Here is a 15,434-nt window from a genome sequence, read left to right on the forward strand (position 1 = left end):
CTGAAAAGTTAGATGAGTACTAGAGATGTTAGTGTAAAAGGAAAATGTTCTTAGGAAACGTATCAAAACTGTCAAATCATACAATTATGTGAGAGTTGTGATTGGTTACGTTTAGTCTGGTTGTTTTCTTGCATATATTGATCCTTTCACACTATTTAGCACTACTAGCCTATGGTTAGATTATCTTTAAGAAGACAAAAAATTTGAGAAAGATGTGAATTAGATTAAACGTAGATTAAAGGATAGCTTTGCAAAAAGGTGCTGCACCCACCGCATATATAGTACTTCAAGTTCAAACATAATCACATAAGCTTCTGGTTTTACTTTATTTTCATCTTCTCCGTCACACAGAGAAAAATGGAAACAACATGGTCCACAAGTGCAGCCATAATTCTTATCTTGCTGATACTTGTTCTGATATGGGCATGGAGGATGCTGAACTGGCTATGGCTGAGTCCAAAGAAGCTAGAGAGACTGCTAAGAGAACAAGGCCTTAAAGGGAATCCATACAAGCTTTATGTTGGGGACTTAAATGAGGTTCTCAAGATGAGAAAGGAAGCTACATCCAAACCCATGAGTCTCTCAGATGATATAGTTCCCCGTGTGTTTTCCTATGTCCAACACAGTGTCAACAAATATGGTATGTCTATGTTTCAAATTTTGTAGTTGTGTGATTCATTTATTTAACCCTTTTTATTTTTCTCAGAATCAATTCTGAAAAGCAGAACTTTCTCACAGAAGCTTCTCTTCAGAGGAATTTCTTACTTAGAAATATGTGACTTTCCATTGGATGTTAATTTTGTAGCATGATGGCTGTAGTGGGAATATGTATTGTTGTAGTCACACTTGTTTTCTCTGATTATCTCATCTCCACTGCTGTTATGTAATGAGAAGTGCACATACTGACACAGTCCACTAATTCCAGAGTTTTCTGTGGGAATTCCTAATTATTAGAGTCCATCATATATTAAAGATTGAGGCACCCCAAAACCATATCATTGTCCATTCATTCCGAGACGGGTTTTTGTAGTTGTGTCATGTTGCACTCAACTGATATCTAAACACACGCATAATCATTAATTTCTCCGGTCTTTGCGATGGGATTCATCACCAACTCACCATGTTTTCTAGTTGATTCTCAATATTGAGTGGGGAAATGTTGCACCTATTGTCCTATTCTCACCCTTTTCTTTACCTGTAAGTTTTGCTAATACTTCCAATATGCCACTGACAGTGCTTCTTAGTGAAATTATTTATGAACAACACTAATCAGCACCATGAGTGACTTTTTTAAATTGTCAACAACTCTTGGAAAAGGTAAAAACTTTGGGATTATTACCCAAAGGTTCCTATGCTTTGCAATTCATGTGAAAAGTCAAATTTGTGAACACCCAAAGTTGCATATTCTCTTCAATTTCTAATGTTATTACTTTTTTAATCCTTATTTTAAGGCATATAAAGTTGCTAATTGTATGCAGGAAAGAATTCTTTCATCTGGTTTGGGCCAATACCAAGGGTGACCCTCACAGATCCTGAGCATATCAAAGATGTACTTAACAAGATCAATGATTTCCCGAAACCTAATATGAATCCTCTTGTCAAGTTACTATCTACTGGTCTTGTTAACCATGAGGGAGAAAAGTGGAGCAAGCACAGAAGGATAATCAACCCTGCATTCAATTTAGAAAAATTGAAGGTTAGTTGCCATTTACTGGATGAAGATCTTATATAATCATCTTGTGTGCTTTCAAAAAACATGTCAAAAAATTGAAGGTTTGAGCAACATGATCTTGAGTTTGAATGTTTATGTGCTAAGTTTGACATGTGGAAATTTTAACTCCTTGTTATTATTTTGACACCACAGACCATGCTACCAATATTCTTCAAAAGTTGCAATGATCTAGTTAGCAAATGGGAAGGAATGTTGTCTGCGGATGGATCGTGCGAAATGGATGTGTGGCCATTCCTTCAAAATTTGGCTAGTGACGTTATATCTCGATCTGCATTTGGAAGTAGTTATGAAGAAGGAAGAAGAATATTTCAACTTCTAAAAGAGCAAGCTGAACATGTAATGAAAGCTTTTCTGAATGTTTACATCCCTGGATGGAGGTATGACTAATGAGTGCATGTGACCTGCTTGATGATGAAAGCAAGACCAACCTGATTAATTGAGTTTTATTTAACTGCACTTCTTAGAAAATAATGCTTAATTAGTTAAGAACCAAAGAAATGTGTTTCACAGAAAAACCACTTTCCATATATTTTGATGATAATATGTGGTATCTCTAATCTCTCCATTGTAACTTGAATGGGGGAAAAATTCATTTAGATAAAACTATTGTCAAAAGCAACATCTATCATTAAGAATTTGTGTTACACTCAATGCCCCTTAGTTTACCAATTACTGTGATAAGAAGATGATAGGTTATCTAACTGCAACTAGCAATGGCAAAATTTTAAGAGCTAGTGGATATATAAAGAAAACCTTCCCTTTGTTAAAACGTAATCTAAATAGCGTCCATGCATCTTCACTTAGTAGTTTAAGCTTTTTGGGTAATTGATTCATAATCTGATATTTGAGTCTCTATGAACAAATGATCTATAGTTCACGTGTTAGAAATATAATATAAGCTTATGTTTTGTGATAGTTTGTTCATTATACTCTTCATTTCATCATAATTATGGGACTGATTGTGGTTTCCTTTTAGGTTTCTACCTACTACTATCAATAGGAGGATGAAGGAAATTGACAGAGACATAAAAACTTCACTTAAGGATATAATTAACAAGAGAGAAAGAGCACTAAAGGCAGGTGAAGCCACAAACAATGACTTATTAGACATTCTTCTGGAGTCAAATCACACGGAAATTCAAGAACACAAAAACAATAAGAATGTGGGAATGAATCTTGAAGATGTAATTGGAGAGTGCAAGCTCTTCTACTTTGCAGGACAAGAAACAACTTCAGTTTTGCTTGTTTGGACAATGGTGTTGTTGAGTAGGTACCCGGATTGGCAAGAACGTGCAAGGGACGAAGTGTTTCAAGTCTTTGGCAACCAAGAACCAGATTTTGATGGACTAAGTCACCTTAAGATTGTAAGTGTTGTATTATATATTCTCTTGATGCTGAATAATATAACATGCCCTTAATACTAATTTTTATTGTAAATTGTCATCAACCAACTACCTCAATAGGTTAAGTAAATAGATCACACTTGAATTTATATTACATTTCTAGCACGACTCCTCGCACTAAAGCTCATTAGACTTGAAGCGTGGATGTTCACAAGCCCTCCTATCTTGTTCTGGAACTCAACTTTGTATTAGAACAATATGGGCGAGAATTATCGAACTGTAGATCGTTTGTTCATAGACTCTGATACCATGTCATGAACTAACTATGAGTGAAGCTTCACACATGAATGGTTTTATATTAGAATTTTTAACAGGAATCTTTTCGTTTTTTAACAGGTGACCATGATTTTGTATGAAGTTCTTAGGTTATACCCACCGGCAGTTGAACTCATTCGAACTGTTCACAAAGATGTGAAACTTGGAAACATTACTTTACCTGCTGGGGTTCAGGTTTCATTACCAACAATTTTGGTTCACCATGACTGTGAACTATGGGGTGATGATGCTAATGAGTTCAATCCAGAGAGATTTTCTGAAGGACTTCTGAAAGCAACAAATGGGAAAGTTTCATTTTTCCCGTTTGGATGGGGTCCTAGAATATGCATTGGACAGAACTTTTCTCTACTAGAGGCAAAAATGGCTTTGTCAGTGATTTTACAACATTTCTCATTTGAACTCTCTCCAGCCTATACTCATTCTCCAACTACGGTTCTTACTCTTCAGCCAGAACATAGTGCTCATTTAATTCTACATAAAGTGAACACATAAAAATTGTACTTATTATACTGTTTTTATTACGCTGCTGCTGGAAAGCTGTAACATAACAGGAATTTCCTCTTGATAAAATCTCTCATATGTTTGTTTTAATTTACTCTGCCCACATGGCCATCGAGAGCTGGATTTGGCACCCCAACCCTTAGATTTCACACCTCCAATTTTCGGATTTTCGGGTTCCGAATTATTTCGGAATCTTATATTCCGAAATTAATTCATGATTTGTAGTGCAAAATACATGTAACATACCACTTTTGAGTGAAAAAATACTTTGGAAACCCTTATTTCCGAAATATTGCGGAAACTAAGTTTCCGAAAGTGAGGTGACATTTCTAATGAGTGAGGTGCCAAATCTAGCTCTCATGGCCATATGTGTAAAGATGGAGGAGAAAGGTATGATATTATTGTATTGTTGTACAACATATATAGAGTTACAATGCTAGGGTCAACTCCATAATTAAAGGAGGGATCCCATGATTAAATGAGGGAAATAGCATGATTACAGATATGCAGTGATATCATACTGATATAATGAAATATGAATATAATCCCTAAATTTATTGTTTCCTAATATAGACTGATATTGTCTATTCCTCCCCCTCAAGTTGGAGCATGTAGATCACAAATGCCCAACTTGCGTGTCAAGAACTTGAATTGGTCAGCACCGAGCGCCTTTGTAAAAATGTCTGCTGGCTGAGCATTGGTTGGAACATGATGAGTGCTGATTGTGTGTAGTAAAAGTTGGTCACGCACAAAATGACAATCAATTTCGATATGTTTGGTGCGTTCGTGGAAAACCGGATTAGAAGCAATATGCATAGCAGCTTGGTTGTCACAGTAAAGATGCATAGGTGCTGTTTGAGGAACAGTGAGATCGAAAAATAAATTTTTGAGCCATAATAACTCACTAGTGGTTGCTGCCATGGCCCTGTACTCAGCTTCTGCAGAGGAGCGAGACATAGTGGGTTGTTTCTTTGTTTTCCATGAGATTGGAGCATTTCCTAACTGTACAAAATATCCTGAAGTGGACCTCCGTGTTAACGGACAGCCAGCCCAATCTGAATCACAAAAGGCACGAAGTTGAAGATCATTGCAAGCTGGGAAAAATAGTCCTTGACCAGGTGCGGTTTTCAAGTAGCGTAAAACCCGCATTGCAGCATCAAGGTGAGCTTGTCTAGGATGGTGCATGCACTGACTAAGAGAGTGGACAGAATATGTGATGTCAGGCCTTGTAATGGTTAAATATATAAGTTTCCCAACAAGACGACGATATTGACTAGGATCATCAAGAAAGGGGCTGGAATCCAACAAAAGTTGTTGTTGCTGAAGCATGGGAAATGAAGATGGTTTGCAACCTGTCATACCAGATTCTTCCAAAATATCAACAATATACTTCCGCTGACACAAAGAAATTCCAGCAGGTGAACGAGCCACTTCCAAGCCAAGAAAATACTTCAACTTGCCAAGGTCTTTAATGCGAAAACATTTCTGCAGATATGTTTTGACACCAGCACATTGAGTGAGGTCATTTCCTGCAAGAATTAAATCATCAACATACACAAGCACAGCTGTAAAGGAATTTCCCGATTTCATGGTGAATAGGGAGTGATCTGCCTTGGACTGAACAAATCCATACTTGACAAGGGCAATGGATAACTTTGCAAACCATTGGCGAGATGCTTGTCTAAGTCCATACAGAGATTTGTTCAACTTGCAAACTCTGTTGTCACCTTTCTTGAGCATACCCGGAGGTGGGAGCATGTAAACTTCCTCGTGCAAATCACCATGCAAAAATGCATTTTTCACATCCAATTGAGACAAGTCCCAATGCTTTGCTGCCGCCACAGCTATGAGGCATCTAACAATTGTGAGCTTGGCAACGGGTGCAAAAGTCTCGGTGAAATCAACACCTTCAACTTGTGTGTAACCCTTGGCAACAAGGCGAGCTTTATAGCGTTCAATACTGCCATCTGCATGACGCTTAATTTTATACACCCATTTAGAACCAACAGGCTTCTTGCCGTCTGGTAGTTGCACCAAGGACCATGTATCATTATCTTGCAATGCAGCGAGCTCTGTGGCCATGGCTTCACGCCATTGTGGGTCTAATTTCGCCTGAGAAAAACTTTGAGGCTCATCCTGAGTGGAGATGGCCGAAAGAAAAACTTGGTGGGAATGGGAAAAACGTGAATAAGAAAGATGACAAGATAGAGAATATGGTGTACCTGAGGATGCTGAATTGGACACAGGTGTGATAGAGGATACTATTCCAGGAAGTTTGTACTCATAATCAGTGAGATGCCTTGGGATGTGTCTATCACGGCGTGGCCTAGTTACAATAGTAGGTGCTGGTGTTGGACTTGGAACACCTTGCTCAGCCTCAGATGTTGGAGAAAAAGCATTAGTTTCCAACGTTTGATTTCCAGTTGTAGGTGGCACATGGGCAAGGCTTTCATCTTGAATGGGTAAGGGAATGGCACTTGTTGAAGGTGATGAGCTTGCCACAGTGGATGTCACAAAAGGAAAACGTTCTTCATAGAAAATAACATCTCTTGAAGTGGATATCTGTTTTGTCTCGAGGTCATATATTCTGTAACCTTTCTTTCCCATTGGATAACCAATGAAGACACATGCATGTGAGCGTGGTGCAAATTTATCCTTAGGCTTAGAAGGGTTGTGTGCATAGCAAAGACACCCAAAAACACGCAGATGTGAATATGATGGCGAAGTTCCAAATAAGAATTCAAATGGAGTCTTTCCATCCAATTTAGGTGTAGGCATACGATTAATAAGATATGCTGCAGTAAGGACACACTCACCCCAAAACCTTATAGGCAAACCAGATTGGAAACGGAGGGCTCTAGCAACTTCTAGGAGATGGCGATGTTTCCTTTCCACCACTCCATTTTGCTGCGGTGTGTGGGCACATGAAGTCTGGTGAATGATACCTTGTTCCTTGAAAAATTTACACATCGCTCCTGAGGTGAATTCTAACGCGTTGTCACTCCGTACTTGTTTTATGCACTGATTGAATTGATTTTTAATCATGGCATGAAAATGGACAAAGTTGGAATACGCATCAGATTTGTACTGAAGTAAATAAACCCATGTGGATCTGCTATAATCATCCACAATGGTAAGAAAATAATGAGCTCCACTAGAGGAAGCAGTCTTGTAAGGCCCCCAAATATCAATATGTATAAGTTCAAAGGGAAACAATGATTTATTAAAACTTAGAGGAAAAACAGTGCGTGTTTGTTTAGCGCGATGACAAACATCACAACACTTGTCAATGTGCTGGGAAGAACCACTTGGCAAAATGGAAATACGAGATAAATGATCAAAAGAAAGATGACCCAAGCGTTGGTGCCACAACTGCAAACTTGGACCAGAACCCACTACTGTTGCTGCAATATGCCGAGTACAAACATCCTTGAAGTAGTATAATCCATCCTTTAATTCACCCGTTCCAATCAGCTTCCTCGTGACTAGGTCCTGTAAAACACAAAAGTCAGGAAAGAAGATTGCAACACACTTCAAGGCTTTTGTTAATTTACTGACAGACAACAAGTTGCAAGTAAATTGGGGAACATAGAAGACTTTATCAAGACTAATTTCATTTGTTAGGGAGACATTCCCATACGCATGGACAGGTAGTTGGGTACCATTTGGAAGATAGACTGGGGACACATGTTGTGGGTAAGATGCATTTTCAATAATAGATGAACTAGATGTCATGTGGTCTGACGCACCAGTATCCAATATCCATTTTGTGCAATTATTTGAAAATTGAGAGATCTTACCGACAAAGTTAGCAACAATATTTTGTTTGTCACCAAGTAAGGCCATGAGTTGATCATACTGCTGTTGAGTAAGTCCAACAGTAGGTGAAGATGTTGATTGGTGTGAACCCTTTGGTTGATAAGTAGTTTGATTAGCAGCAGGAGCATTAGTCTTTCCTTTGAAAGATCTCCCCCTTACATTCCAATCTGGCGGGTAACCAATAATCTCAAAGCATTTTTCTTTCACATGTCCCAGCTTTCGGCAGTGCTCACATCGTGGGTTGTTTCGTACTCTTTCTTGCGAAAGATCCTTCCTTTGTTCATGTGTTCCTGTGTTCTTCACAGCAAACGCAGCAGCTTCAACACTTGGATTCTTTTTGGAGGTGATTTGTAATTGCTTTTCTTCCCTTGAGACTAAGGCATATGCTTTGGACAAACTTGGAAGTGGTTCCATGGTCAATATTTGTGATCTGGTCACTCCATAGCAATCATTTAGACCCATCAAAAACTGATGCAACTTTTCTGTTTCACGCTCGCTGACAAACTCCTTTGCGGCACCACAAGTGCATTGAGGAACCTTTGAATAGGTATTGAGCTCGTCCCACAGACCCTTTAGTTTGGTGTAATAGGCTGAAACAGAGAGTTCTCTTTGCTGTGACAGAGCAATTTCTTGCTTTAACTCATAAACACGTGGGGCGTTTCCTTGTGAAAACCTTTCTTCCAGATCTTTCCACATGTCAATAGCTTTCTCATAGAAGGCAACGCTATCATGAAAGTCACTCTTCAATGAGTTAAAAATCCATGCAACCACCATTGAGTTGCACTTGATCCAATCTGGCATATCAACACTCGACTCCTCTGGTTGAGCAAGAGTGCCATCGACGAACCCAACCTTATTTTTGGCACGAAGGGCATTTATCATGGCTCTACGCCATGTTGGGTAATTCTTGCCATTGAAGGGGCAAGAAACCAGGACATTTCCTGGGTTATCTGATGGATTGAGATAATATGGTGATGAATAGTCTCTTCCAGACATCGGTATATTTTGTGGATCGGTGAGATTTTGGACTGAGGCATCTGAATCTGACTCATCTGCCATGATGGGTGGGCGTATGTGTTTTACTCAGGTCTCTGGAAAAGAACCTGCTCTGATACCATGTAAAGATGGAGGAGAAAGGTATGATATTATTGTATTGCTGTACAACATATATAGAGTTACAATGCTAGGGTCAACTCCATAATTAAAGGAGGGATCCCATGATTAAAGGAGGGAAATAGCATGATTACAGATATGCAGTGATATCATACTGATATAATGAAATATGAATATAATCCCTAAATTTATTGTTTCCTAATATAGACTGATATTGTCTATTAATATGTGCCACCACTTCCTGTGCACTCTGGCTCTTTGCCTCTGAAACAAAAACAGGTGATGAAAATGAATCAAATGCCCACTAATTTTGATTTGGAAAAAACAAATTTTGAGAGGAGGGGTTACCAATATCAGACTGTTGGAATAATGGCATTCAAGAAAATTTATTTAAATCTATATTCTATAACCAGTTACTCAAACCATTGACATTTAACAATTAATTTCAGTTATTGTTTTATTTCAATTCGTATGTTAACCATTTTCAATGGCTTTAACATACTATGTTTTAATTGGTGAAGTAACGGTTAGTATATGGGAAATGTCAGACGAGGTTTTAACTTTTAAGTGGTGGGAACTTGTGTTATTCTACACGGAGGTTTTGGTGAGAAAAATAACATGAAAAAGTTATGGTTTATGCTTTGTTACATACTAAAAAACAGTGTCTTTTTTTTTCTTAATTCTGAGTATTGTTATAGAGATTCCAACATATTTAGATTCTGAGTGCACAGTGTCTTGCATGCAGTTGTGTTAACCTGGGGAGCAAACCCAACACTAAATTGTACCGGAGGACTGCCGGAATTTTACTTTCAAGGCAGTGGCTCATCCGCGGCGCAACTTTTTTTCTCTAATTTCCAACATATACAACAATGACGTTGAGAAACTTCTTATCGACAAGGCCCCCAAACACGACAACCTAGGATTTGCCGATCTTAACGGAGGAATGACCACTGCGAGGTTGGGGAAGAGTTCTGGCGAAATCATAAGATGTTGCTCTAACCCAGTAATGTATTCTTCAATTCAACTAGATTTCTGATTCCCAGTTCACAACTTCAAGTGAGAATGTATTGATTGATTTTTCACACATGTTAACTACCAAATGCCAAAATGAAATGTAAAAGAGATTTTTAATAAAACTTAAGAAAATGATGGTTTTTTAAAATTACTTATGAAAACCAATACATGGCTATCTGAGCCACCACTTCTACCATCACCTCCACCACAATCGTCCACCACCATCGTCGTTGCCACCTCCACGACCACAACTACCACCTCACCACCACCACCTTCATTGGTACCACCACCATCACCCCCACTGTTACCGCCACCCTCCACTCTCTACCACCATCACCACCTCTATCATCATCTCTAGTAGAAACGTTCACCACTACCATCACCCCCACTGTTACCGCCACCCTCCACTCTCCACCACCTCTACCATCATCTCCAGCAGAAATGTTCACCACCACAATCGTTGCCGCCGCTACCACTTCATTGCCACCACCACCATCACCCCCACTACTACTGCCACCCTCTCCACCACCAGTCCACCACCATCACCATCTTTACCATCACGTCCACCACAATTGTTCACCACCACCATTGTCACTGCCACGACTCTACCATCACCACCACCTCCATTGCTACCGGCACCCTCCACCTTCCACCTCTACCATCACCTCCTCCATACCCGTTCACCGCCACGACCACCGTCAACACCACTGCCGCCTTAGGAACCACCATTACTGTCGTTGTCACCAAATCTTCCTTCATGATCCCCACTACCATCACCGCCACTAGTAACAACCACCGCCACCGCAATCACTGCCAATAGGTAACACTGATCTCCAACAGCACTAGTGCTACCTAACCTTCCACCATCATGTCGCTTCAACCATCCACAGTACATGTTGTTAAAATTTACTAACTAACAAATAGTTTTTAAATTAAAAGTAGCTTTTAAGTTATTAAAAAAAGAGCAGACAAACAACTTTTATTTATCACTTTTACTTAAAAGTAACTTTTAAGACAAAAAAATCGGGTCTCATTTAATCTAGTTAAATTAAATTAATATGAATAAATTATTTTTGAAACTTAATATGAATAAATTATGAACAATAAGGATAATTTTTTTATTGATTACTGTTAAGGTGTTTTAAGTTTTAACTTAATTTTTACTTAATTCAATTAGGGTTAATCATCAAATTGGTCCATGTCTTTATTCACCGGTTTGAGTTTAGTCCCTTTCCGGGAAAAAAATTGTTAACATCGCCCCTGCGATTGCACTAAGTTTGCATTTAGTCCTCGCCGGAGGGAGGAGCTCCTGCGAGAGTGCTGAGTGGCAGGCGGGAGTTGACGTGGCTTTTCCACATCATTTTTAATTAAATATTAAGTTCCACATATTTAATTAATAATTAAAATTAAAAATACAAATAATCAATAATTAAAAAAAAGAATAATTAATCTGCTAAGGTTATTTGGTTTAATATGCAATAACTATAAAAGCGCTATAATGACAACACAAGTTTAGTATTTTTTTAGTTGAAGTTGATAATCTTTTAAGCTTTTTTTTTTGTAACTGTGTTTAGGGGCGATAAAAAATTATCACTAAATACTAGTGTTCTTTACCCGTGCGTTGCACGGCGATTAATTTTATTGTAAAGATAAATCAGTAGTAATGTGTTTTTAACTTAGTTTAGTCTCTTTTCAGTAAGTATATATAAAAGATATGAAACAGAACATATGTTACAAACATGTAGATGAATTGACCATTGTAAATATATTTATTCAATGAGGTTGTAGATACCTCACATGGACTACACTTGAATAGAAATAAAAAACATGTTTTTAAGTAATGCATTACATGGAAATTGAAATAAGATAAAAATAACAATGACAGCAACATGAACCCTTATTCGAAATTGTAGTCCATGGTTAATGATAAAGACTTCATAACCGAGCTTGTTGTCAATCAAGCATATTTGTGTTATAGAACCTAGAAAGGAAGAGAAAATTATTAGTGTAATAATCAGTAACTAATACAAATATAAACTGTGTATAATTTGAAAGTTTAAGCTAACCTTATAGAAACGTCTATACACCTTCAAATTAGATGATCAATAACTTGCTTGATATCTTTTTATGCTGTAAAACAATAAAGAGATTAACCATATCAGTTTTTCTATTTCTACCATTGAAATTGAAATTAAATGTAAGATAAATAAACACTTACATGTCAAATATTATCGAAGACTTCTTGATACACTACGTTGCGTGTAGTGTTAGTTACAACTCCTTCGTCATCTATGATGAGCATCTTCAACCCTTTTCTAGATTTAACTCTAGAAAGTGCAACATATAACTGCCCGTGAGTAAAGACAGGTCTTGGCAAATACAGTCCAACATGAGATAAAAATTGCCCCTGACTTTTATTTATAGTCATTGTAAAACATAGAGCAACAGAGAATTGTCTGCGCTGGAATTTGAATGGGATGTCAGAATTAGATGGAGTTAAGCTCATCCTTGGAATAAATGTTGTTTCACCCATATTGTTTCCATTCAAAACAATAGCAACAATTATATATTTAGTCAAAGCATTGACTATCATTCGAGTGTCATTACACAACCCTGCAGCTTGGTCTATGTTTCAAATGAGCATGATAGGGACACCGACTTTCAGTTTAATTGCATGGTTTGGAATTCCAGAGCATTTGAAATCATTTATGAATTCAGATGTAAATCATTCTGCATTGACACCCGAATCTTCGTCTGACTTGCACGGAGTATCACAACTCAAATATTCTGTTTCATCACCAGGAATCATTGCTAACATAAAGTTGTTGATTTCCTCTACACATTCAAGTGTTGGTGCAATGATCGCTCTTTCTTGAAAGAATGAATTTTTTTGCAAATTATTTGCAAGTTTTGGATATGCAAAATTAACTAATTCAAGCAACGGTTCCTTACACTGTTCAATAAGAAGATCTGGAGGAATCTCAATAAGTGTTTCTTCCCCATCAATCGTTTTAACTGTACCATCTCCCACTTGAAGCAACCAATCTGCAAACTCTTTTATTTCTGCAGCTGAAGAAGTCGATGTAGCATTTTGCAATCTCATATTAATAGTCAGCTTCATTACCTTGCAATGCTTCCACAAATATGAAGAATTGATAGCTGAACCGACAATTTCTGAACGACTTCCTTTGGAAATAACTGGAAGTATTTGTTTAAAGTCGCCTCCTAGTACCACAACTTTACCTCCGAATGGAATGCCATAATCATGGGTAAACTGAGTCTTCATAATGTCATTAAGAGATCTGTCTAAAGCTTCAAAGCAATGTTTGTTTAACATAGGTGCCTCATCCCAAATAATAAGGCTTGCTTTTTTCAATAACTCAGCTTTTGGGGAACCGTGACGAAGATTACAGCTTGATATCTCATTTATTGAAATAAGAATAGAAAACCTTGAATGAGCAGTTCTACCTCCAGGTAACAATAGCGATGCAATTCCGCTAGATGCGACATTTAAGACGATAAGGCCCCTTGAACGCAAAGCAGCAGATAATGTATTCCAAACAAATGTTTTTCCCGTTCCTCCAAAACCATATAGAAAAAAAAGAATCTGCCGTTATCAGACAAAACAACATCCAAAACATTCTTATAAACAATCTTTTGCTCTGAAGTAAGAGAACTGACCAATTCATCATGAATCTTTACCATTTCATCCCTATTATAATTCAACTCATCTGCAACGAATCTATTTTCAAAATTATGAATTTCTGAAAATTTAGGGTATGGTAAACATGGAAATTCCTTGAGTGACCTTCCATTGCCTTGCAATATTTTTTTCAATCTCAATCAGACATAAGTTCTATAATTCTTCATCCTCTATACGAAGATTTGAAGGAAATTAAATGAAATAAGGCAAATAAATTAAATTAGAAAATAAAATTAAATGAGAAATATTGATTTTTTTTTGTTAGGACTCCAATTACATGAATAATACAGTGTAAGGCTAGTCAAGACTTTCAAGATATCTGGATTTTTCATTCCTATGCTCCTTAGGAAATTTATTCTAGGGAGTAATCCATCATCTATGTTGTAATGTAGAAGCTGAGGGTGTTTTTTTGACCATTTTCACAACACTATCTCTGGGTGCACCCAACTCTTTGCTAAGAAACATATATCGAGTATTCCATGAAATGTCAATGCGCTGGACCAGAATATGGGGATTCAGTAGAATGACTTTACCCAAATTTTTTCATTAATGCCAACTTCCTCAACTAAATATCTTACTGCCTCAACAGAATTTTTCTTACCCCCATTTAGAATTTTCATCTTTTGAAAGGGGTTGACATGCTTTAGCCCTTGGTTTTTTTGCACTGCTATTGACTTGTTGGGAGTGGTGTTTTGAAGAGATCTTTGCAGTACTTGAGAAAAAATTTCTTGAAATTGAAGGAGGTGTATCTAGAGCTTGAGTATTGATATCTAAGGTAGAAGAATTGGGGTTGGATGAACTTGATGAGGTACCACAATCTCTTCTATTTGATAATATTTCTTTTCTCTTTGCCCTGGCCTCAACAGAACCTATCTTCTGAACGTTTTGTTCCATGGTGTAGGTGAATGCACAATGCTGCCTACCACCGTGGATTTTATATATTTTTTGATATCAAATTTCTAATTGATTCCCTAATTAAAAAGTAAAAAACCGTTAAATAAATGGAGTGAATTCTGACCTATAACTGTGGCCATATATTGTGAGGGATCCGAAATCTCTACACAATAAACTAATTTTGTTACATATCTGTGGTCATAACTTATGGGAAATTTACTTCAAATTAATTTTTAAACCATAGGAATAAACACTCAATGATTTCATCTTTAAGTTGCAGGTACCCAACTTTTTTATTTTCAATTGTCATGTTGACTTTCCAGATTGAAGATTTCTTAGCAAAGATTGAAATCGGTATATTAGAGTCTTCCTAACGGTCGCATAAATCTTACAACCCTGAAATTCATTAAAATGAGAACATAAGAGATTTATAGATTAAGCAAAAAAGGACGTAAAACATGATGTTTATGTGAAAAGTGATTTACCTTGTCATCCATAAGAATCATGTCCATGGAAAATGAAAGCTTGGATCCATATAAGCTCAGACTAAGCCACATCGATGGTGGCGAGATCGTCGATTACCATTCGAACAAAGTATATCTCAAAACTAATAGTTGGTGGGAAAAAATTATGAAATTGAAGAATACCATGAGGTGATTTATATAGGAATTTGAGAATTAGGGTTACTGGTATAATCATCTTAAAAAAGGGAGAAAAAAAAAGTAACGAAGAGATTAGTTTGTAACGAAAAAATAATTATATGCGGAATTGAAGGTTCATATTCATTCTTGACTTTTGCTTGTCACGATTAAACGCATAGCATTTGGTGTATATTTGACAGAATTCAAATTTTCCATGTAATTATCATTAATTCCACCATTTTAAATAAAAAATGATTTAAATATGAATAGCATCTCGGCATTTTGGTCAATGAAATTAAAGTCTTTACACAATATGCCTTCATTTTTTTATTCAATGT

General features: G+C 37.1%; 2 protein-coding genes across 2 annotated transcripts; one reads left to right on the forward strand and one right to left on the reverse strand.

Moving 5' to 3' along the window:
• Positions 1-183: 183 nt before the first annotated feature.
• Positions 184-4,002, forward strand: LOC130738407 (cytochrome P450 72A68-like). The gene is made up of 5 exons (XM_057590383.1): positions 184-640; positions 1,479-1,696; positions 1,865-2,109; positions 2,709-3,096; positions 3,472-4,002. Exons 1-5 carry the CDS (start codon positions 358-360, stop codon positions 3,901-3,903), a joined length of 1,566 nt encoding a protein of 521 aa, XP_057446366.1. The 5' UTR covers positions 184-357; the 3' UTR covers positions 3,904-4,002.
• Positions 4,003-12,583: 8,581 nt separating this feature from the next.
• On the reverse strand, positions 12,584-13,195 carry LOC130736663 (uncharacterized). Its single transcript, XM_057588466.1, has one exon. It carries the CDS (start codon positions 13,193-13,195, stop codon positions 12,584-12,586), a length of 612 nt encoding a protein of 203 aa, XP_057444449.1.
• Positions 13,196-15,434: the final 2,239 nt, after the last annotated feature.

Source organism: Lotus japonicus, chromosome 2, assembly GCF_012489685.1.
Source record: "Lotus japonicus ecotype B-129 chromosome 2, LjGifu_v1.2".
Classification (NCBI taxonomy): Eukaryota; Viridiplantae; Streptophyta; class Magnoliopsida; order Fabales; family Fabaceae; genus Lotus; species Lotus japonicus.

What these genes read in the sequence shown, in the direction of transcription:
- LOC130736663 (XM_057588466.1), bottom strand. Translation starts at nt 13,195, where the DNA reads ATGTTAAACAAACATTGCTTTGAAGCTTTAGACAGATCTCTTAATGAC.
- LOC130738407 (XM_057590383.1), top strand. Translation starts at nt 358, where the DNA reads ATGGAAACAACATGGTCCACAAGTGCAGCCATAATTCTTATCTTGCTG. An exon ending in ACACAGTGTCAACAAATATG is followed by an intron (nt 641 to 1,478) that starts GTATGTCTATGT and finishes AATTGTATGCAG; the next exon opens with GAAAGAATTCTTTCATCTGG. An exon ending in GTTTACATCCCTGGATGGAG is followed by an intron (nt 2,110 to 2,708) that starts GTATGACTAATG and finishes GTTTCCTTTTAG; the next exon opens with GTTTCTACCTACTACTATCA.